The 22,053-nt window shown below is 54.7% G+C and overlaps 8 protein-coding genes across 8 annotated transcripts; 4 read left to right on the forward strand and 4 right to left on the reverse strand.

Annotated features, from left to right (window-relative positions):
* The first annotated feature begins 180 nt into the window (after nucleotides 1-180).
* Nucleotides 181-1,729, forward strand: BO72DRAFT_445125 (uncharacterized protein). The gene has a single exon (XM_040943966.1). It carries the CDS (start codon nucleotides 597-599, stop codon nucleotides 1,542-1,544), a length of 948 nt encoding a protein of 315 aa, XP_040804561.1. The 5' UTR covers nucleotides 181-596; the 3' UTR covers nucleotides 1,545-1,729.
* On the reverse strand, nucleotides 1,690-3,477 carry BO72DRAFT_445126 (proteasome regulatory particle lid subunit RPN11). The gene is made up of 4 exons (XM_040943967.1): nucleotides 3,133-3,477; nucleotides 2,747-3,000; nucleotides 2,151-2,686; nucleotides 1,690-2,094 (listed from the first exon to the last, which is right to left on the reverse strand). Exons 1-4 carry the CDS (start codon nucleotides 3,199-3,201, stop codon nucleotides 1,946-1,948), a joined length of 1,008 nt encoding a protein of 335 aa, XP_040804562.1. The 5' UTR covers nucleotides 3,202-3,477; the 3' UTR covers nucleotides 1,690-1,945.
* Nucleotides 3,478-3,552: 75 nt separating this feature from the next.
* Nucleotides 3,553-6,258, forward strand: rpdA (histone deacetylase RPD3). Its single transcript, XM_040949925.1, has 4 exons — nucleotides 3,553-4,025; nucleotides 4,086-4,386; nucleotides 4,443-4,984; nucleotides 5,032-6,258. The coding sequence occupies exons 1-4, from the start codon at nucleotides 3,831-3,833 to the stop codon at nucleotides 6,076-6,078; spliced, it is 2,085 nt and encodes a 694-aa protein (XP_040804563.1). The 5' UTR covers nucleotides 3,553-3,830; the 3' UTR covers nucleotides 6,079-6,258.
* Nucleotides 6,259-6,770: 512 nt separating this feature from the next.
* On the forward strand, nucleotides 6,771-8,232 carry BO72DRAFT_445131 (60S ribosomal protein uL14). The gene is made up of 5 exons (XM_040943968.1): nucleotides 6,771-6,828; nucleotides 7,419-7,463; nucleotides 7,601-7,847; nucleotides 7,916-7,993; nucleotides 8,065-8,232. The coding sequence occupies exons 1-5, from the start codon at nucleotides 6,815-6,817 to the stop codon at nucleotides 8,095-8,097; spliced, it is 417 nt and encodes a 138-aa protein (XP_040804564.1). The 5' UTR covers nucleotides 6,771-6,814; the 3' UTR covers nucleotides 8,098-8,232.
* Nucleotides 8,233-8,339: 107 nt separating this feature from the next.
* On the reverse strand, nucleotides 8,340-10,461 carry BO72DRAFT_445132 (uncharacterized protein). The gene has a single exon (XM_040943969.1). The coding sequence runs from the start codon at nucleotides 10,394-10,396 to the stop codon at nucleotides 8,441-8,443; it is 1,956 nt and encodes a 651-aa protein (XP_040804565.1). The 5' UTR covers nucleotides 10,397-10,461; the 3' UTR covers nucleotides 8,340-8,440.
* Nucleotides 10,462-10,982: 521 nt separating this feature from the next.
* On the reverse strand, nucleotides 10,983-14,205 carry BO72DRAFT_282983 (putative polarized growth protein (Boi2)). Its single transcript, XM_040940304.1, has 3 exons — nucleotides 14,130-14,205; nucleotides 13,914-14,057; nucleotides 10,983-13,842 (listed from the first exon to the last, which is right to left on the reverse strand). Exons 1-3 carry the CDS (start codon nucleotides 14,185-14,187, stop codon nucleotides 11,006-11,008), a joined length of 3,039 nt encoding a protein of 1,012 aa, XP_040804566.1. The 5' UTR covers nucleotides 14,188-14,205; the 3' UTR covers nucleotides 10,983-11,005.
* Nucleotides 14,206-16,578: 2,373 nt separating this feature from the next.
* On the forward strand, nucleotides 16,579-18,705 carry BO72DRAFT_358303 (MIZ zinc finger domain protein; the record flags this gene model as incomplete). The annotated part of the gene is made up of 1 exon (XM_040940735.1): nucleotides 16,579-18,705. A coding segment is annotated over one exon (2,127 nt), but the record flags the coding sequence as incomplete, so codon positions are not given.
* A 956-nt stretch (nucleotides 18,706-19,661) lies between these two features.
* BO72DRAFT_422483 (DUF5102 domain-containing protein) lies at nucleotides 19,662-21,948 on the reverse strand. Its single transcript, XM_040942809.1, has 4 exons — nucleotides 21,755-21,948; nucleotides 21,030-21,668; nucleotides 20,744-20,985; nucleotides 19,662-20,690 (listed from the first exon to the last, which is right to left on the reverse strand). Exons 1-4 carry the CDS (start codon nucleotides 21,843-21,845, stop codon nucleotides 19,920-19,922), a joined length of 1,743 nt encoding a protein of 580 aa, XP_040804568.1. The 5' UTR covers nucleotides 21,846-21,948; the 3' UTR covers nucleotides 19,662-19,919.
* Nucleotides 21,949-22,053: the final 105 nt, after the last annotated feature.

A 22,053-nucleotide genomic window follows, 5' to 3' on the forward strand; every position in this document is an offset into this window, starting at 1 on the left:
TCTTCTCTCCCTCCGTCACTGCAAAAAAGTTCAAGGCACGGACCAGCACTGCTCCGGGTGGCGACAGAGCCCTTCAACGCAGCTTATTTCTCCATATAAAATCCTCCGTCTCCTGCCAATTCTTTCCCCTTTTTTTCTTTTTCTTCTTTAACCAAATGAAAGTTGAAACCCAGTCCACAAATTTGACCCTTCGTGCCAATTATATGCATGCCGGGTTGTATTAGCTGGGGAGACCAATGAAGTTCTGCTTCAATCCCACACCCAAGAGCCGCAGCAAAGGTCTCCTCTGCAGCTGCAGCCCCGTTAGTGGGATATAATCCTCTTGATTGATTTCGCCTCCTCGGCTAAGTAGTTGTTGTCAGCGACCCGATCCATTTGCATCCGCGTCCATCCAGGGTCATGTCAACCTATGAACCCAGTCGTTAAATGTAGCGATGGATGACCGAAGCTTGCATTATCTCGGTTAAAAAAAGATCTCTGCTTTTTTATTCTTCGTATCGTGCCGCATAAACATTCCCATTGTTTTCGGCCGCAAACCTTAGAACACAAAAACTCGACCACATACATATATCGATTGGTCCTCCCGACGACGCAAGATGACCTCGTCCCTCTCCAGAGACCTGGAGAAACTAAACCTGGGCGGCGGTGCGCGACGACCACCACCGCCCAGCAAGGGCTCGAAGAACCTGCGCCCGCAACGGAAGAAAGGCAAAGCGGCGATCGAGCCCTTCCGCTTCTTCGACCTCCCCTCGGAGATCCGGCTGCGCGTCTACCACTACGTGCTGTTCACGCCGAAGCGGCGGCGGACGGTGCGCGCGGCGGGCAGCGTGGGCGCCTCATCGAAGAAGAACCCGCCGCTGGCCCCGGCGTCGCACCGGATCGCGCTCTTCCTGGCGTCGCGGCGCCTGCACGACGAGGCGGCCGACTACTTCTACTCGACGCAGGTGTTCCGCCTGTTCCACCTGCAGGACTACTCGAAGATGCCGACGGTGCGGGCGATCGCGCCGCAGTACCGGCCCTCCATCGCCACCATCGAGCTGATCCTGGGCTCCAGCTGGACCGACCCCCCGACCGCGTGGCGCGTCACCCCGTCCCTGGGGCTGGAGGAGATGGTTCGCATCCGCACCCTGAAGGTGTTCTTGGAGGTCGACCCCTCGCACCCGGTCTTCGAGGGCTTCCGCATCTCCCGCGACTTCTACACCAACTTCTCCGGCAACATCCTGCACGAGGTCCTGGCCCGGCTGCCCAATCTCGAGTACGTCGAGTTCGACGCCTGGCCCTCCGTGCGCAAGAGCGGCGGCCTGATGAAGCGCCTGCTGCACGAGGCGCGCGCAGCGCGGAAGAAGATCGCCTGGGGCCCCGACCGCGGATGGACGGATTACGACGGTGAGGAGTTCGACGAGGACGCTTACGGTCTCAAGGCCCAGGAAGCCAAGGCGGAGGAACACCGGGCACAGCAGCTCGCTCGCTTGAAGGCCATGATGCCTGCGGGGTTTATACCGGAGACGCTCATGCCGGAGACGGCTACGGTTGTCGAATCGTGACGAGAGACGATTATCTATACATATACACACACACGCACGCATATATACTGTACAATATACGCAGACTCGGAACGAGGCGGATTGATGCTGTGAGATGTGCTCAACATATACGGACATTCTTCGCATCATAGATTAGATATTTTTAGATTGGTTAGCGATTTCATGGTTTACGCAGTTATACGACTTGAAGTCATTCTGCAATGAGTTTCTTTCCATAGCGTCCACACGACTCAGATCGCCACTGTAACGTTGACATCATTCGTAGCTGGTAACTGCCAAAACTCAAGACTCTATCGTCCGTCTCCGCACATGAAACCTGTCCAGTAAGAAGAAAATCGCTTTCACTCGTGGTATGCATTCAGAGACAGATATTATACGTTGGTCAGAAGCTTAATACATGCTTAGAGCTCTTCGTCCACTTCCATACCAGCGCCGTTCTGGGACTCGGTTCCATTGGATTGCCGTGCCACGGATGCCTCCTTATCGATCATCTGTCGGGAGACGGCGACGATATTATCCTCGATCAGCTGCTGACTGACGTCTTCGATGTCTGTAATATGGGGTTAGTCCTGATCCGACAAGACGGGAGTACTGCATATAGCTTACGCTTCTTCGGGTCGACCTTTCCGACATATCTCGTCTTGAGCTGGTCCTTACTCAACTCCGTCTCCTCCTTGACCCGCTTCTCATAGCCCTCAGCCAGGCTGACGAGCTGCTTCATGCGCTCGACGTTGTGCTCACCCTCGTCGTGGAAGTCCTTCATCTGCAGTGCCTCCGTCCAGACGTGCTTGTGCAGGTTCATCAGCATGTTCTCTTCCAGACCCGTCTTGCGGTAGTTGATCGCAATGCTGTAGTAGTGTCGGTTGAGGCCGTGAATCAGGGCCTGGATGGAAGGCTTGTTCAGGTGACCGAGGTTGGAGGTGGTCTGACGGGGCTCCTGGCCCATGACGACGGTCTGAGGTTGGATGAGACGGAAAGCATCGATGACGACTTTGCCCTTCACGGACTGGATGGGATCAACGACAACGGCCACGGCACGAGGGGTAAGCTGCTCGAATGATTGTTGGGTGTTGATATCGACGGACGAAAGCCAACAGCCGAAACCAGGGTGGGAGTGGTACCAGCCAACGACGGTTTCGGGCCTACACGCAACAGATTGTCAGTGAGGTCGAAGCCGGGGCCCGGTTCGAGTCTCGTCTTACCGTCCAGTTTGCCGCAGCATATCCATCATCTTGGTCTGGAAGACAGGATCCACCGCCTCGACACTGACACCCGTACCGCTCTGAGGCATAGCAAAGACATCAACCACCCGGACCGTGTACTCATCAACGAATTCACCCAGCATGAGACCCATGACTTCCATGGGAACACCTGCCCGACCATGCCTTAACATCTTCAACAGAGCGAGCGACGAGATGTGAACGGTTTCGGAGTTATCGATCAGGTTAGGGGTATCCTAGATTAGGTATATTTAGCTATTACCGTCGAAGTATCGCTGCAGTGTTGGTTGGCGATTCCGCCGCCTGGCGGAGGGGCGGCATGATAGCCTTGGATAGAAACAGCAAGCAATCGGAGTTGAGGGACTTACGCCACCAGGAGCTCCTCCGCCCATGCCCATGCCCTGGGCAGCCTGCAGCATTCTATTGAGACGATCCATGATTGATGAGGTGATGTGAGTTGAGGTAAGTTGGATGGAAAGACGACACCGGATGTCTTCCTGGGCGGAAGCTCCAACAGGCAAGAGGAAACGGATGGATTGAAGGGGGTTTGGAGCTGCAGAGAAGCGCGGAGTGAATCGCTTGAAATGACGGGGTCGTAAATGAGATCTAAAGGGTTCTAGGGAGGCAAGAGTGAGCAGCGGGGAGTTGACGGAAAGATGAGTGGTGAGCGGCGCAACTCAAGCGTGAAGCCATCGGTCGAGCTTCCAAGAAGCCTGACGAAGGCGGTGGAGCAGCTCGGGGTTCCCGCCTTTGCGTCTCTCCTTCCCTTCCCTCTCTTGTTCCCGTTCCCCATCTTTAAGTTATCGTTTGCCCGCCTTATTGGGAATGCCTCTTCCTTGTTCCAATCCCGCTACCACGATCAATTTGCTTGGTTGATTGACGAGGGGATACCTTCTGTCACTCAGACTTGGCTTCTTGCCTTGGTCTGAATTCCATTTCCTCCCTTTTTCTCCCATTCAGCTCCGTTGTGGTCAGACCGAGAAAACACCGCGCATAATCCACAGAATCCCCCAACTCCTGAACTGCGTGAGGATCCGTCTCGTGTACTTACACGTTGACTTCCAACATGTCGACTTCCTTGCCTCCTTTGGACCCTATCACCAACGGGTCGGGGGACCGCGGTAAGAAGGTCGCTTACTTCTACGACTCGGACGTTGGAAACTATGCCTATGTGTCGGGTCACCCCATGAAGCCTCACCGCATAAGGATGACGCACAGTCTTGTCATGAACTATGGTCTCTACAAGAAGATGGAAATCTACGTGAGTCTAGCTGGCAACCCTCTGGTGGTTAGGGAGGTGCTAACCGCAAGATCGCCACAGCGTGCGAAACCGGCCTCCAAATACGAAATGACCCAGTTCCACACCGATGAATACATCGATTTCCTTTCCAAGGTGACCCCGGATAATATGGACTCCTTTGCCAAAGAACAGAGCAAGTACAATGTCGGTGACGACTGCCCTGTCTTCGACGGGCTCTTTGAATTCTGCGGTATCAGCGCGGGAGGTAGTATGGAGGGTGCGGCACGGTTGAACAGGAACAAATGCGATATCGCGGTCAACTGGGCGGGTGGTCTTCACCACGCCAAGAAGAGCGAAGCTAGTGGCTTTTGCTACGTGAACGGTGAGCTAAAGGAAGAATATTGGGTTTAATCTTGACGTTGACTGACTGGTTGGTAGATATTGTTCTTGGCATTTTGGAGCTGCTGCGTTTCAAGCAGCGAGTGCTCTATGTTGACATTGATGTTCATCATGGAGACGGTGTCGAGGAAGCGTTCTATACGACCGATCGTGTCATGACAGTCTCTTTCCACAAGTATGGTGAATATTTCCCGGGAACCGGTGAGCTCCGCGATATCGGCGTGGGCCAGGGCAAGCACTACGCTGTCAACTTCCCCCTTCGTGACGGTATCGACGATACTTCTTACAAGAGCATTTTTGAGCCTGTTATCAAGAGCGTGATGGAATGGTACCGGCCCGAAGCCGTGGTCCTGCAGTGCGGAGGTGACAGCCTCTCAGGTGATCGTCTGGGGTGCTTTAACCTCAGCATGCGCGGCCACGCCAACTGTGTAAACTTTATCAAGAGCTTCAACCTGCCCACTCTGATTCTTGGCGGTGGTGGTTACACGATGCGTAACGTTGCTCGAACCTGGGCGTTTGAGACCGGTATCCTTGTGGGAGACAGCTTGACCGCGGAGCTTCCCTATAACGACTACTACGAGGTAAGATCGACTGTGCGGATTAGGGTTAAACTGACTAACAAGTGTAGTACTTTGCTCCCGACTACGAATTGGATGTGCGGCCCTCTAACATGGACAATGCCAACACGAAAGAATACCTCGACAAAATCCGGACGCAAGTTGTGGAGAATCTCAAGCGCACCGCCTTTGCGCCTTCCGTGCAAATGACTGATGTACCCCGGGAGTCTCTTGTGGACGGCATGGACGACGAAGCGGATGCGATTTTGGATGATTTGGACGAAGATGAGAACAAGGACAAGCGCTACACGAAGCGACGCTTTGACCAGTACATCGAAAAGCCCGGCGAGCTCAGTGACAGTGAAGATGAGGATGAAGCTGCGGCCAATGGTGTGCACCGGAAGCCCCAGTCGATGAAGCGCAGAAACCAGGTTAATTATCGGAATCTGGACGTTGCTGATTCGGGCCCGGAGAGCGGCATGGCCACCCCTGTCGACGCTTCCTCAATCCCCGACGACGACATGGACCTGACCGCCGATACGAAGATGACGGAAGCTCCAGAGCCATTGACCGGGGCACAGGCTTCGCCCGCGGCCGCTGACCTGCCGGCCAGAGCTGAGGCGGCATCGGGTGCAGATGCTATGGAACTGGCACATGATGGACTCGGAGATCAGGCTGCTCCCTCTGCGCCCATCTCTCGTCAACCGTCCCCCAAACCCCAGGATGAAGATACGACAATGGAGGACGCGGGAGATGAGGCGCCTGGACCGGAGCAGGCTGAGAGCGCACCCGCCGTCGCCCAAGCAGAGAACAAGGGCGAGGAGAAGAAACCTAGCGCAGAGACTTCTGCCCTCGAGAACACCGCACCTGAGGGCTCATCAGCGCCTGCCAAGAGCCAGTCACCCTCGACAGAGACGACCCAGCAACCCGAGACCACCGAGGTCGAAGACGCTAAGTCAGCGGCTGCGTCAGCCGATGCCAGCGAACCGAAGGAAAAGAGCCCCGAGGCTCCAAAGGGCGACTCGACTGTTCCTAAGGCCGAGTCGGAGACGAGTGACGGAGCCAAGGAGGCCACGAAGACAACGCAGCCTGACGAGCCCACGAAGAGTGAGGACTAACGAGGCTCCTGTAATCTCGGGGGTTGCTGGCGCAAGGGACGGGCAGTAATGGTGTTTCTGGTTGCGATCTTCTGCATGGGAATTAATTCCGACATATATCTCTGGTCTGATTTTTGCTTCTATTTTTTTACTTTTTCTTAGATGTATGTACTAGGCGAATGCATGATGATATAGGATGTTCATGTGTCTTGGAAGTAACCTCCGGTTGCTCGACGAGAGCCACCTATGTGCTCTTGTAAAGTGGTAGAGGCGAACGAAAGCCAGTGCAAACATACAAAAAATAAAGGTTCACGGATTGGTATTGATCGAGTCAACGGCATAGCCACCACTTTGCCATGCAGAGGGACAATCATCAGTTAGTTGTTTTCTGACTGAGCCTTCAGTCGCATCTAAGGTATCTCATCTACATCCTTGCCCTAGCTATAGTTCCAAGCCACGTGACGAGATCTCAGTATCACATGACCTCTACTCAGCCTAGCAGACTAGCCCTAGGGCATTTCCGGCCTCGACCAATCAGACGCACTCCGCCAAGATTTCGCCCACTAAATTTGCGCGCCCACTAAGCGAGGATTCGACCGACCGCCCCGACCGCCCACACGCCCGCCGTGCGACCCCCCCCCGACGCCCGCCCGCTGAGAGAACGAAGCTCGAGTTCGACCTTGTTGTCGTTGTGTCCATCGCCCAATTCTCCATCTCTCCCGACAACCCCCGTGTTTAGAGATACACAGCAGCCAAGATGTCTCAGAGACCGTGAGTTGACCGTCCCCGTTTTCGCTCATTGAAGGAAATGAGGTATTGGAGGAGAAGGCAAAGGGGAGGGAGGGAAGAAAAATTGCATCGCAAGAGGTGGAACTCGGAATGATCTGGGATACGGGAAATCGGAGGACGACGAATTCTCGCACCGGTGCCATCGATTACTGGGATGTTGGCGCTCGAGAGGCTTTTTCCTGCACCTTGGTCAACAAGGAGAAGGAGAGAGGATCGAGCAGTCGAGGGAACAGACACGAAACAAAAGAGATGGGATACGATTCGACAAGCGCCCTTTTGTATGGACTTCAACGACCGCTGGTAGTTTTTTTCTCTCTCTGTTCTTTCGAGGATAGATTGAGGGTCATTGACGAGAAAACTTCACGGCGAAAATCTTTCGATATTCTTTTTACGACGGTTTCCGGCATCGAATGGTCAACGCTATCACGAATGGAATCTTGAGGATGCAATTTTTCTTCTCCTCGGGTGTTGAGGAAAAGAAATGCGAATTTGGGGGGGGAGGAATTTGATCTGCTCAGCACTACCATTACATCGACAACAACGAAAGCTGACCATGTCCATCTCTTTTACAGGCGTCCCTCCGGCAACAAGCTCAAGATGACCCTGGGTCTTCCTTGGTACGTGTGCATCGAATGCTCCCATCCCCGATGAACATCGATCCCATCCACCAGTGTTCAACCCACCACTTGAACAAATTCCCGCCACCGAGATCAACGACATGACAATCGATCGAAAAACTAACAGTCGCAAACAGTGGCGCCGTGATGAACTGCTGCGACAACTCCGGTGCCCGCAACCTTTACATCATCTCCGTCAAGGGTATCGGTGCTCGCCTGAACCGTCTCCCCGCTGCCGGTGTCGGTGACATGGTCATGGCCACCGTCAAGAAGGGAAAGCCTGAGCTCCGTAAGAAGGTCATGCCCGCCGTCGTCGTCCGCCAGAGCAAGCCCTGGCGCCGCGCTGATGGTATCTACCTCTACTTCGAGGACAACGCTGGTGTTGTAAGTTCTGTCGTGGCTCGAGCCCAATGTCTCTGGAATTCCGGCAGGTAGCTAATATTCGTTGTTAGATCGTCAACGCCAAGGGTGAGATGAAGGGCTCTGCCATCACCGGTCCCGTCGGTAAGGAGGCCGCTGAGCTTTGGCCTGTACGTTTTCCCCCTCCTCTCCCTCCAGACAAGACATTCAATGGTTACTAACGGGGCTGCTTCCTCTACAGCGTATCGCCTCCAACTCCGGTGTTGTCATGTAAAAAAGCCTTGAATTATCTTGCGGGTGTGTGACAAAGCGGATTTTGGGGAACTGATACCAAAGCTCGGAATCATGGGTGGGGGTTGCCAATTCAAATCTATGACCTCGAATAAAATGAAAATGAATTCATAAAAAAGTTATATCCTCTCTTGCTGTAGGCACGTTGCTTGTATCGATGTAGTTCATGTTCTTGGTACCCGTAACTATTGACTATCTGCATTGTCCATGTGAATGCGTATGTATTTGAGGGTTGAATGTCCTCAATGATCTATCATGATCTATGCTTGCTATACTTGATGTCTAAGGCTTATATAAATGTGTATAATATCATCTCTGTTGTGAACTTATGTCTTAACCTTCTCAGGTCGGCTCTTGACATCGTCTTTCCGTTCCTGGGGCTTCTTCGACCGCACCGCTGTCAAAAGGAGTACCACGACCGCGACGCCGAGAGTCACCAGATCCACCACATGCACCGCCCACCAGATGTGCTGCACCCCTGCCGCGCACATCTGGATCTCATACTCCCACTCCTGCTTGTCCACGTCAAACCACACGGACAGCAAGCCCGCGTACCCGCCATACGCACCCATCATCGAGCGCATGGTGACCTCGCGGATGGAGGGCGTTGACGTAGAAGTAGTAGTCGCGGCCTCCTGCGCGGAGGAGTAGCGTTTGGCGTCCCATTGCCAGTCCCTCTGCTCGGGGTCTGCGTCTGCAGCAGCAGCAGCAGCAACTTCAGTTTCCTGTTTGCCTGTGCCTTTGTCCTCGCCTTCGCCCTCACCCTTCCCTTCACCCTCACCCTCGCCATCACCTTTCAAGACCGAGTCCAACCCCCCACCCCACCTCACAAAATGCAAAACATCGCACCCCTCATGATCATGCCCCGTCAACACCAACCCCTTCCTGCCCCATCCACCACCTTCCACCGCGCCATCCCCACTCATCCCAAACACCCCCTCCAACACTCCATTCCCACTCACCCACTCACTCAAATGATTCTGCTCGCGCAGCCCACCGGCAAACCACCTTTTCTCCTCCCCAATTGGGGGATCGTCGTCCTCCTCGAAGAACTTGAAATGCGGCGCGTCCACGCAGACGCCCGCCCGCTTGTGCAGCGGGAGATGCGTCAACAGCAACGTAAACGTGGAGCGGTCGGTGACCGGCGCGAGACGGTCGGCGATGAGGGCGTTGAGGTAGTCGTAGGAGGCGGACTGGATGTCCCGGCTGTGGGCGGGGGTGTCGAGGGTGAGGGAGTTGAGGTTGATGATGTGGATTTGTGGGGTTGCATCGTGGTTTGAGGCTGAGGTTGAGGTTGAGGATGAGGACGTGTTGAGCCAGAATTTCACGTCCCAGTTGACTTTGCCGAAGGTCTCTTCGAAGCGGGCGATGCGCGCGGCGCTGGCGTCCCCCGCGTATCCGATGTCGTGGTTGCCGACGATGTTGAGGAGGCGGTTGGTCCAGCGGGAGGGTTGGGTGGTGGGGTTGAGGGCGAAGTCGTCGTCGTCGTCGGTGTCGGCAGGGGGAGCAGAAGAAGGGATGAACGAGTCACCCCGCACACCACCCTGGAATACTCGCTCCCAGTATCGGTGGCCTCGGCGCTGGAATTCCTCGTCGCTGACCCATTGACTCCCGATTAGATCGCCGAGGACCGTGACGTGCGTGGGCTGTGTCCACCAGTGGAGGGTGCGGTAGATGTGCGCGAGGTAGTGGTCGTTACCCAGGAGGTCGAGGCGTTTGCGTGCGGCTTTGAGGGTGCGGGGGAGGTCGGTGCGGAGGAGGGAGTGCAGGGCGCTGGTTATGGCTTGTTGCGTGGCGGGGAGGTTGATCTTGAACGGGGTCGATTGGTTTGCGCGGGTGTTGAGGTCCGGGTTGAGAATGGGCTTGGGGTCTGACTCTGAAGCGTTGCTGGAGGTAGAATCCGACGTAGACTCAGCATCAGTGGCCGAGCTCGAGTTTAGAGGGAGAGCTGGAGAGGTCAGGGCAGCCCATATCTGCCCCCAGTGGAGTCGCAGACGCGCTGGCAGCTCATCCTCTGCCTTAGGTAGCGAGCTGTCTCCCTCTAGTTGAGGGTCTGCAAGGACGAGAAGACGGAATGGCGCTGCTGGTGCGGGCTCAGCGTCTATGGGCATATGCTGTCGCACAGTGGCCAGAAAGGCATCCGAGAAAGAGTGAGAGTCATGCTGCGGCAGAGGAAAGGCGCACCCGTGGACGACGGGATACAGATACAGATACAGGCTGCTCGTCACGGCCAGCGGGACGAGCAGCACCAAAAGACGGCAAAGAAGGGATTGGAGGGACATTAAAATAGAGTAAAGGAGTGTGGTTGAAAGACAGAAGCAGCATCAGGGACGGTCATCATTATCCGGAGGGGCGTGAGGTTGTTGGAAAGTTGGTCGATGCGGCGGGAAATCAATGGGCCTGCGCGTCTCGGCCCGCCGATCCTCACGCCATCGCCGTTATCAGTTGGCTTTTTCTAGTACAGGGCGGTGGTAAATACAGTAGGCAGTGCTCATTCTAAGCTTGGAGACGAAGGAGGTAAGAAAGTGTGACCGGGTGATTGACTACAGATCTGGTAGGCTATAGTTGGAAATAGGTCCAGTTGGAAATAGGTCCAACTATACTTTAGTTAACCATGCTTCTAGAGGGCAACATGTGAATCAGGGTCGGTTCGTAGACAATGCAGAGCTTCAAAAGAAAACCATACAACAACTCATTCAATCCAGTATCTAATCAAGCTATCGACTCATCACAAGTCTTCGCGGATCATTTCAAGTCCGCTTTGAAAGAAATTCCAATGGGTATATCACATCAACGCCAAGCGAGCTCGCCGTCATCACTACAAGAGGCTATTAAAAGAATGTAAGGGGGAGATTGGAAAAATGGAAAAAAAATGTAAACCCCATGCTGCATCACTGCGAGCTTTGAATCGAATCCGGAAGTAGAGACACAGGGCCAGTGTCAACTTCTAAAGGTTTCGAGAGTCTGGAACCATCCTCATTGCCGTCGCTGCTGGCAGGCTCGCCGTCCAAATCGAGCCCTTTGATCATCAAGCCTCGCTCCTCGGGTGTTTGTAACGATTCAGCGGCTGTCTCCGCGTCGGTGGTCTCCGATGATGCATTCAAAGACGCATCTTCTTTATCCATCGCCTCGGGCGCCGCACCCTCTTGTGCCCCAGCTGCCGCTCCCACCATCAACGCCGGAGGCCGCTGGTTCATCAACTGCGCCTCCTTCAGACTGATAGTACGCTGCTTATTCGTTGTCTCCACTGGTAAGTCCATGTCCCGCTCAATAGTCGCCTTCATCAACGCAGCCATCCAGCGTCGACCTTCCTGCACATTGTCGACCTGGAAATAGTGAACTGCCGGCTTCGTGAACTGCACTGTCCGCGAAGATCCCGACTTGGGCGGTACTAGCTTGAAGAAGAACGGGCCCTCACTTCCGGACTTGCTAGCTCGGGGTGCCTCGATGCTTGGAATGGGATCGGACGATGAGGTCCCGTCGGCCAATTGAACCGAAGGGGCAGGAGCAGTTGGCGACCCGGTGGAACCGGTAATTGTGGCATGCAGCGCGACCATAGGGTCGTGATCGGCGCGTAGCACGCGATGCGCAGTGATGTCAATCAATCCTCGTTCCTCTGTATCTTGCTCCGAATAATAATACGACAATCGGCGACCCCGCAGCACGAATAGCCGTGGCTTCCAGGTGGTAATCAGGTTCGGGGACTTCTTTTTCATCCAGCCAACGTAGTCGCACCCTGCCATCTGCTCCTGCGGAGACTTCTTCTCCAACCCACGCATGTAGGCACTGGTGTCTTTCTTTGACTTGGGGCCAGTCTTGACGGACGGGCGGGAGCGGGGCCACAGACCACCCTCGGTTGCCTTACCGGAGCCGTCCGTACTCAACCGTTCAGAACTCTTCGTGGTCGAAGGGGTCGTGGAACCAGTCCGAGGCGGAGCAGGATCTCGATCCTGAACCGGGGACGGCGGCGCAGCGGTTGTATCGACGTTCTTGCTCACCACATCCGACATGGCTCGGAGGCCAACGGCGCGACGGAACTTCGGGCCGCCAATCTTAGTTGATTGCTGAGACGAACGGGGTGTGTCGCTCTCCGACTTCCCACCGAACAGCGGACCGAACAGACTGGATCCTCCAGAACGGTCCTCAATCGCGGAAACGGGGGCCGATTGTGGTGTTCGCCGTTCGACCAGACGGGTACTGAGACTACGAAGTCGTCCCTTCGGCGCAGGAGTCGTGTAAGACTTGTTAGGCGGAGCAATAGGCTGCGTGGCCTTTTCTCGAATCGAGTCCATGCTACTGATACGTGAATGCCGCTTCGCAACCCGAAGGGGCTCCCCCGGGACCGGTGAAATGCGCGCATCGGCACTCCCGGCGGCGGATTGCCGTTTCTGCAACAGTCGTCGTTGTTTGCGGGTGTCCCCCTCGGGGCCAGAGAAGTAACCGCGATCAAGGTCATCGGGCGTTGCACCTGCCGTGTCTGAGCCATTCGACTGAGTTGGATGGTGGAAACCAGTATGTACGAGCCCCGTCTCTAATGCTGGAGAAGTGCCCGTCGAGGTCCCGGCCGATGTGCCCGGCCGCGTGGGAAGGCGTTGCTGGGGTCCTGTTGACAACGACCAGGCACGATCAAAGGAGCCGCGCTGTGTGGGTCCTGGTGAGCCATCAACGACTCCCGAGTAGCGAGTCGTCGCATCGATAGACGAGTGTCGACGCGAATGATTGATTTCTCGCACGGACGCAGCAGACGGGCGACGCGAATGATCCATAAATGATGAGCTTTGCGATGGGATCGGTGATCCGCTGCTGGTACTGGGAACGGCGTTGCTGACCAGCCGAGGATGGGGCGTGTTCGACGTGCGCAAGGTCGGGATGCGCGGTAGCAAAGGCGCGGTCTGTCCAGTTCGACTACGTGTGCGCTCAGGTGAGCCAGGAACTGCCGCCAGCGAGCTGCGCGGCAGAGTTGGTGACACTGCCGGCGATGGCTGCTTGTGAGCAACTTTGACCTGGTCCTGGAAGGTGCGAATCTTGTGCCAGGTTTTCAATCGACGGCCCATAACCCCAAAGTCAAAATCTTTCATAAAAAGAAAGTCCTGGTTCATATCGAGTAGAACTTCGCCACTAATCTCTTGCTCCTCGAAGATGTCACAGTGCTTGTCCTCAATGCCTAGCTGGCGCAGCTGCCGGGCCGTGTAGGCAGGAGACCAGCGTCGAACCTGGGCCTCCTGTGGCTGCCGCTCTTCCTCCTCGTCGGTTTCATGGCCATTGATGTAGGAGCGACGGTGATCGAGATGACTGCTATATTCGCTGGCGGAGTCGTTCAGAACGGAAGGCTCTCGGTCGGCCACACTATGTCGGGGCGTACTAAGATCGGTGATGTGTTCATCTATCACGCTGAGGGTCTCATTCATGACAGGGCTATCTTGGCCATTGCGATGTTGCCCCTCCAGTGCCTGGCGGATTTCAAGGGACATCTTGGCAGCCGGCAAGGGGGAAGAGGCGGAACGTTGCTGTGGCTGCTGCTGTTGCGGGGGCGACCGTGGCACCTCGGGGGCGCGTAGGTCGGAGATGCTGGTATGGCGCGAGACTTGAGGGGTGGATTCGCCGCTTCTGAGAAGCGGTTCGGCGTCAAGAGCAGCGCCATCGGTGTCTGTCGAGTGTTCGGAAGTCGTATGCGCTGTGCTCTCGGCAGGAGGGCGACTGCGGATCTTTGGAGCGGCAGTGGTGTATACTAGACAATTGACTGTCAGTGTTCGGTTGCCCAGCTGTAGGTAGACAGAATTGGACCCTTAAAAAACCTACCTCCAGGGAAGAGACCCGTCGAACCGGTGGTCAAGTCCTTGCCCAGATACCAGCCATCTCCAAAGCCCTCATCCAGCTCGACCAATTCAATCTTCTCACCGCGTCGCAAGGTCAGCTCGTCGGGGCCGCGGGCATCGAAATCATCTGCGCAGGTGAGCAAGGCTATCGCAAGCAAGGTAACAGAACATGAACATAAATAAGAATGGAAATACTCACGGACGACGAGCAGGAGATCCCCGGGGATAACACCGCGGGGAGGGGCGGCGAGGGCCATTTGGGGGGGGGGGGGAGTGGGAGGCGTAATGACCGAGAGAGAGAAGGGTGGGGGGAGGAGGAGAAAGTGAGACTCAAGTGCCGGGCATGGGGCCGCCGCCCAGATCAAAGATGGTCTAGAATGAACGGAGGGATTGCGAGTGCGGGAGGGAGGAAGTAAATATGGACGGAAAGACGGAGAGAGACACAGCAGAAAATAGGTCTGGTAGGCACTCGGGTACTAGTTGTTGGCACAGGGAAGGAGAGTTAAGCTGGACTGAAAGAACCAGTCAGACAGAGAGAGGAGTCGATGATGCAGGATGATGGCAGTAGTGGGCAAAATGATGTCGATCAGTTAGTCCTTGCCCAGGGGATTGATTGATTGCAGCTAAACAGAGGGGGTAGTTTGGACGGAAGGATTCTGATAGATAAAAGCAAGTAGTAGGTAAATAGGTAGGTAAGAATAAGAGAGTGAAACTGAGGAACGCAGAGAAGAAGAAGAAGAAGAAAAGAAGAAGAAGAAGAGAGAGAGAGAGAGAGAGAGAGAGAGAGAGAGAATGCCCGAGAGGAGGAGAAAAGGAAGCAGAAGAAGTAAGAGAAGCAGAAAGCGAACAGTTTGAATTGGCAAGCGTCAAGACGGACGAACCACGAATCGGAGCGGGGAACGAATTCTGTGCTGGTCGGGCAGAATTAAGATTAACTTGGTTATAATTAGTATAGGATATCTAGATGGGATGATACTATGAGTATCAGTATCATAAGTCCCATGTGGATGTCCACTGATTAGGAATTGGTGATAATTATAATAAATTATATTGTTTTCTTGAGGAGGAGAAGGAGTGGAGAGGAAGAAGGAAGAAGCTCATACCTCCGAGTAGGTTATCTATGTACATGTACGGAGTACAGTAAGAGTAAATACTGTTGAAGTATATACTTGCTTCTTCCCCCTTCCCTTCCTTCCCTTTCCCTTTCCTTTCCTCAATGACTGCATTCATCCATTCATCCATTTATCTATTCAACAATCCATATTCTCTTAATAACCACTAACCCCCACCACTACTTCTTCAGGATCAACCAAGTCTCCTTCCTAGTTGTACAGTTGGCTCACCTCCAATTGACAGGTCAAGACACTGCCCGAAACAACGCCCTGCATTCGGGTAATGATGGATCGCATTCAGCCCATTGTGATGTATCCAGCCCAGCCTGGTCGGGGAATGTTCGGCGGTTATCCCACGGAGTACTTCTGTATACGCACCTCATTGTCCACCCTGGTCAAGCTTGAACGAACTATTATTCACTACTCGCAGTACTACTGCACCAGCAGCAGTAGTTGGTTAGTTATGTACTTAGTTAGTGTGGCACAGTCTGTCATTTCATCTCGGCTAGTGGTGAATTACCCAAGGTCAATTTTCTTACTCCTCTATTCAGTTTGGTTTCATCTTCACTGCCAGATGATTAAGACAGCTTCTGACGAGAGAATTCACATGTGGTCTTCTTTTGTTTGTTTGTCTGGGATCGAAGGTGGTTGAGTCGTTCCCCTCCTTTTCTTTCTCTCGAGTCTAACTTACCTACTACTTTGGCTTCCTTTTCTACCTTTCCAGTCCTGCTTCTTCTATATGTCGATTGGAAACAAAGAAAAGTAATCGAGATTGATGCATCCTGTGGACTATGTGATCAGAATCCTACAACAACATCCAGGACTGCCAACAAAATATGCACCATGTCATCCGCGAATCAACCCGCGTTACAGTCGAGCAACTCCACCGCCCACATATTTCTAGGCGGCGCCCGACCAGCCTGGATGAATGCCTCTCCTCCTGTTGCTGTTCCTGTTGCTCCACCACCTTTGAATGTTTTCCGCACACATCCACATCCACATCCGCAGCCACGTCCACCGCGTCCACCGCGTCCACGTCCCTTTGGCCTGTCGATCCCTCCTCCCTCCGCCAGAACGTTCCCTCCGCCTCCTCCTCCGCCTCCTCCTCCGCCTCCTCCTCCTCATCAATCGCAGCCACTCCTTCCAACACCTCCTCCTCCTCCTCCTCCACAAACCCCACCACCAATTTTAGCACCAGCAGTTCCTGCTCCTCCCGCGACAAGCTATCCCACGTCCTCACGCCAACTTCAACCTTGGCCGGGTCTGCTTCGGAATGTGGCTGCAGCGCCTGTTCCCTCGTCGCGCCCTACGCCCTCCATTGCCCCGTCCATGACGCCCCCTATCACACCGGGGCCACCCATTGAACCCCGAAGGCGTCTCAGGCCCAGAGCTGGCGCAAAAACCGCAACATCCACCGCGGTAACGCCCACGGCAACGATCGCAGCAAGTGAATCAGCCAGTACTATACAATCACCGGACGTTCCTTTGACCTATCCACCTCAACTCAATGGGAATCCCGCGTACTTTCCCGCCAGCTTAAAGAAGCTGGATGCTTTCGCCTCTCACCCGGGACGAAATACCTCCGCATCCGTGACTTTGGAGAACGCCCGCCTGCGTCTGCTGCACGATGCCCTATCATGTCAGGATCTCATCTATCTAGTGATTCATCAATTATACACTCTAGTATCTTATGCTCCCGCCGAACTGGGGCAGCTGCAGGGTTTCTCCGAAGACCAGCTTACTGGCTTGAAGACACTGGAGCAGCTGCTGGTTGACAATGCACGTCTGTCGCCGCATTTTCTTCAATGGGCCGCGTGTTTTCCTGAGCCAATTTCCATTATGTTGCACCTGCCGTGGTGGACGGCTGCTCTTTCCCAGGCCATGACTGCCCTGGCCATGCTTGGCCACCGCTGGAATGCCTTTGAGGCGCATATTCGTGAGCGAGGCCTACCACCTCTGATTGAGGAGCTGGTTCAAAATTTCGCCTTGCGCTCTCATGTGCTGCATCATACCATTTTCTTGGCCTTGACGCGCCGTATCTCGGGTCCGAACAAGCGGGAAGAACGTCTCTCCGAGATCTTTCGGCACGACGCTGCCCTGACAGAGGTCCGTCTGGCTGAGGTCATGAAGAGATCTGTTCCAATTTCGCGCGCGCGCAAGGAGACCGATGCGATCCTAACGCTGTATCACATCAATATGGGTTACCCTCCGCCCCACACACCGCCGTCCGTCTTTGGCCCTCAACCCGTCATTGCCTCAGCTCCCCCGCAGGCAGGCCAACCCATTCACTCGGCTCGCACGCCGGGAGTGTTATCACTGCCCACCCCACCTCTCGCCGGCCATTCCCCACAATTCACACAGGCCTCACCTGTTTCCGCTGCGCCAGCCCCGGTCTTGCATCCCCATACACCCAACCTGACACCCACCATGGCTCACATGTCTGTCACGGTTCCTTCTCCAGGCTTTATTCCTTCCCCCTCAGTGACGCCGGGTCAAGGTCCAGGTCATCCTCGTCGCCCGTCTGTACAGGCCGAAGCTGCTCAGCAAGCTATACTCGCAATGCGTCAAACCTCGCGGCCGGGGGCGCTTCGTCAAAAACCATCTAAGCCTTCCACGTCCACGTTGCTCCTCCCTGCGTCTGGAAAGAAAATGCCAGCCAACGCTCCGCCATTACACCCTCTACGTGATGCGTTACATCAGGTCGATCTTCGAGAACCAGTTCACCAGCTAGTCAGAAGGGACTCTACGGGCCAGGCTCAAGAGACGAAGCTATTCCAATATCTAGATTCGTTCGCACTCATGCCAAGACCACTGGGCCGCTTTGAATGTCAGTTTCACTGGTCCTTCACTTTATCACCAGAGGCGGCGGATCGCCTTCCAGCTCCCTCGCAAAAGAGTTCTGGCGAGCTATCCCATCCTGTCCGTGTATTGATGGACGGTCAGCAGCTCTATCGGATGCGTTGTATATCTGTCTCGCCCGACACAAAACCCCCGATCGACGAATCTACCTGGAGTCGGGCTGACTGCGCCTGGCCCAGCGTGATCTATATCTTCGTCAATGACACTGAACTCTTTGTACGTCGGAAATTACATCATCAGAAGGATGTACCTCTAGACATAACTCCTCATTTGCGCGCGGGTGAGAACAGAATCTCGATGCACTTCATTCGCGATGCAGCCGAGCAGAAGGACAAACTTTACGCCGCTGCCGTGGAGATCGCCCAGATTGCCGCTCTCGAGCCTGTCATGGCTCTTGCGCAGACTCTCCAAGCGGATAACTCCCGTCGCCAGATTCACCAGCGTCTTGAGCAGTCCTCCCGCAATGAAAACGAAGACGATGACCTCCATGTGGTTAGTAGCGACCTTATGATCAATCTTGTCGACCCCTTTACTGCTCGCGTGTTTAAGCAACCTGTTCGTGGACAGCTTTGTCTTCACTCCGAATGTTTCGACCACGAGACATTCATACAAACCCGGGCCGGGGTCTCCGGACCGCGTGCCTTGCCCAACGACTGGCGCTGCCCGATCTGTCAGAGTGATGCTCGTCCACAGATGTTGGTACGCGACGAGTTTATGGTTGACGTGCACAAGGAATTAGTGCGCACGAATCAACTTGATGACGCCCGCGCCATTCGAGTCGCTCTCGATGGCTCCTGGACTGTGATCACTGAAGCAGATCTTCCAACCTCTAAACACTCCTCCGCGGGCCTGGACAGTCCTATCCCCAAGAGACAAAAGATGGTCCAACCGGAGACAACCCCCCAGCCCATTCGGACAGTAAGCGCGATCCCGGAAGTGATTGACCTCGATTGAAATTCCGGCGCATCATTTGGACTTCCAAGTTAACTCCACTGGCGGAGAACTCAGAACGGCGTCCATCTGAAGTTAATTCATGATTACGTCAAGTGTTGCCCAAAAACGGTGCTTTTCGTCTCCTTCGTTTCTTTCCGTCTTTCTTTTTTTTCCCGTTTATTTCTCCCGGCGTTTAAGCAAAAGGAGCTCTTTCTCCACGATACCCCGAAATTCTTGTTGCTCTATGTCTATTTTATATCTCTAGATGAGAATGGAATTGGGATGCCGATTCCGTGGATACAGCGCTTTTTTTTCTTAGGTAAATACAGACACATATCCCCAGTAAAAAGTCAGTTCCAACTGTTTCTGAATTCGTACCTTTCCGACTAGTAGTATCTAACACACCCTGTCCATGCACCGGTTTCACACTGCGATTCACAACTAGTGGTCCAGGGGGTGCACCTACAAAGGCTATGTGAGTCTTCTGCTTCCCCCTAAAGAACCCACCGTCCACATGATGGGTTAAGTCGGTCCATTTGGCACGATATCCTTAGAATGTTGTATCCGAGCACAGTGTACCAATACAAGGCAATACGACCGAGACCCGATGAAACTCTGAGTATTTGTACTTTGCATATTCTTCCACCCGCGCACGAAATGGCAACTGAACCATTAACCTGTGCTACTTCCACTGACTCCAACCATTATAATTCCAGCAAACTCAACCAGATAAAACCCGTCCGTCTGTTCCTCATAAACTAAGCCAAGACACACAGCCACTCAAGAGAACTGATTAGGAATTCAAACACGAAGAATGCATCAGGTATATATCATGTCATTACCAATAGAATTAGAACTTTGTTTCTACCTCCATTTCCTGGAGCTCCAAATGACCACTGCACCCGCCCCAGCCCAAACCGATCGTCGTTTGTATCTTCAAGGTTTTCCCCCATCCATCCGGAATTGACTTTTTCGGCCCCGTCCTCATTATAAGCTATAAGATAGTAAAAGATCATCTGTCCGGTGGTTCCTTTCCAGCGCGATGTTTTGGTGTGGTCTACTACTACTACTACTCCTATTCCGTACTACTTCCTCACTCTCCTTGCATGACTGACGAGATTTTCAATCACGCCTTCAAATGCCTCTTTCTCGCTTACTAACCCGTCCAGCCGTTTCAGCCAGTATTCCAGCACCGAGCTCGCCCGCAACGTGACCCATTCCAATTCCTGGACGTGGCCCTTGAGTTCCCCGTCCGTCAGGCCCCCGAGCGCCGCGTCTGTGGTGGCGCAGAGGCGGCGGACGGCCGAGAGATCGAGCTCGGGTGGTGGGGAGGCTTCCCGTCTCCGACGGGCGGCGGTGCTGCGGGGCGTTCCGCCGGGGCTGCCGGCGGTACTTTGGATGCTGTTGCGGTTGGCGTTGGCGGCGAGGCTCTGGGAGCGGGAGTGGGAGCTTGCGTGGGTTGGCGTGGCGGTGCCGGGATTTTGGGAGGCGGTATTAGGCGTGGCGGTTGAGGAGATGCTGGAGGAGATGGCAAGGGAGGGGAGGACGAGTTTCTTCTGTTTCGAGGCGGGGAGGATCTCGTCGAGGTCGACAGGAACACCGAGTGAGACGAGGAAGAGACGGCGGATGCGGGATTTCACCCAGTTCTGAGGCTGAAGAGGTGGGGGAGCGACGAGTTGGGACCAGAGGGAGAGGGAGCGTTCGGTGCTGAAGATGGCGGTGGCGTTGGGGATGGGTTCGGGTTTCGAAGATGGTAATGGTGATGTTGTGGAGGGAAAGAGTTGATCGAGAGGGTCGTCCAGCGCCGCGTAGAGGTCGGGGATTCTTTGGTAGGTGGTTAGATCGAGGAGGGTCGGCTTGAGGGAATCGTTAGCAATGAGGCCCCGGACAAGAAGACTCCTTCACATACAACAGAGGGCGGCGTGGGAGGTTGCGAGACTTCAACATCCATGGGGACCGCTGCACTCGGCTCCTGGAAGCCGTCGTCAAAGTCCCCAAAGTCCGCGTCGTCGAAGTCTCCCATGTCGTCTTGCCCCTCGGTGAAATCATCGAAGTCGTCTGCACCACCCCCAGGCGTTTCTTCTTCCCCGAACTCTTCGCCCGTCACTGATGATTTCCGGCGGGTGTGACTTCGATGGCTTGCAGGCGAGTCTGCATTGGTCAATCGTCCCTGAAATTTTATGCTGGTGGTTAACAGAAACCCGACTTACCTGGGGGCGCCGCGGTGACCGCTTCCGTTTGATCCGGCTGGGGGTCACTGGGTTTTGCCCGATGAGCATGTGGTTGTGATTCTTCGGTGTCATCTGATGAAACTTGTGGTGATGGTTCTTCGTCGTTTGTGGGGGAGTTGACTTGAGACAGCAGCGTCTCGGGGACGGGTGTATCGGTAAGAATGGAAACGGACTCGGGGATGGGCGCAGCATCCGACTCTGATGCTTTCACGACAATGTCTGGTACCGCATCCGCTCTCCTTAGTTCGTAGGCCGAAGTACCAGGTATGTCCCCGTGGCTCGGTTGATCTAGATCCACCTTCTCGACCACCGTCCGGGGAATCGGAGAACTGGGCGTCATCGGTCGTTGCTGCTGCCCGGATGTCGAAGTGCTCCGACTGCGGGACCCATCAGGGACGACTTCAACTTGATCGGGAACGGCGTCTTGAGTCCTAATCTCATACGCCGCCGTGCCGGGGACTTCGCCATGTGCTGGATTCTCATCGACTCGTTCCACTCGTGTTAAGGGGATAGGGGATGCGCGCCCGGCGGAGGAGGGGCGGGAAGGTGGGAGTTGATGACCCTCGCTGGCATCAGAGAAATGCTCATCGTCGCTGTTGGCGGCTATCATGCCATAGAAAGTGTTAGGAGGTCCCGCGACCAGGGACCAGTCCAGATTGCGAGGATGGTGGGTTTGCAAAGAGGCTTACCGGAGTCCTGAGCACCGGGGTCTTCCAACTCGACGGTCTTCCTTGGAGGCTCCAAGTATGGACTGGATGGACGGGAGATCCGATCCGACATTTGAGGAGCGGGGCGTTCAAGTTAGATTTCACGATAGAGCATGTATTTTTCTAGATGCTGTCGTCGGTGTTGTAAGAAGTTAGGAGGCAAAGGGGACTGTGGGGGGGGCGAGTAATAGCCAGACGAGAGTGCATGAGGTCGTCTCAGCCGTGATCGTCGGGGTCGATGCGAGTCTCGACCGTGGCCTGAGGCAGCAAGACATGCTGTT

The sequence above is a fragment of the Aspergillus fijiensis genome (genome assembly GCF_003184825.1).
Source record: "Aspergillus fijiensis CBS 313.89 unplaced genomic scaffold BO72scaffold_8, whole genome shotgun sequence".
NCBI classification, from domain to species: domain Eukaryota; kingdom Fungi; phylum Ascomycota; class Eurotiomycetes; order Eurotiales; family Aspergillaceae; genus Aspergillus; species Aspergillus fijiensis.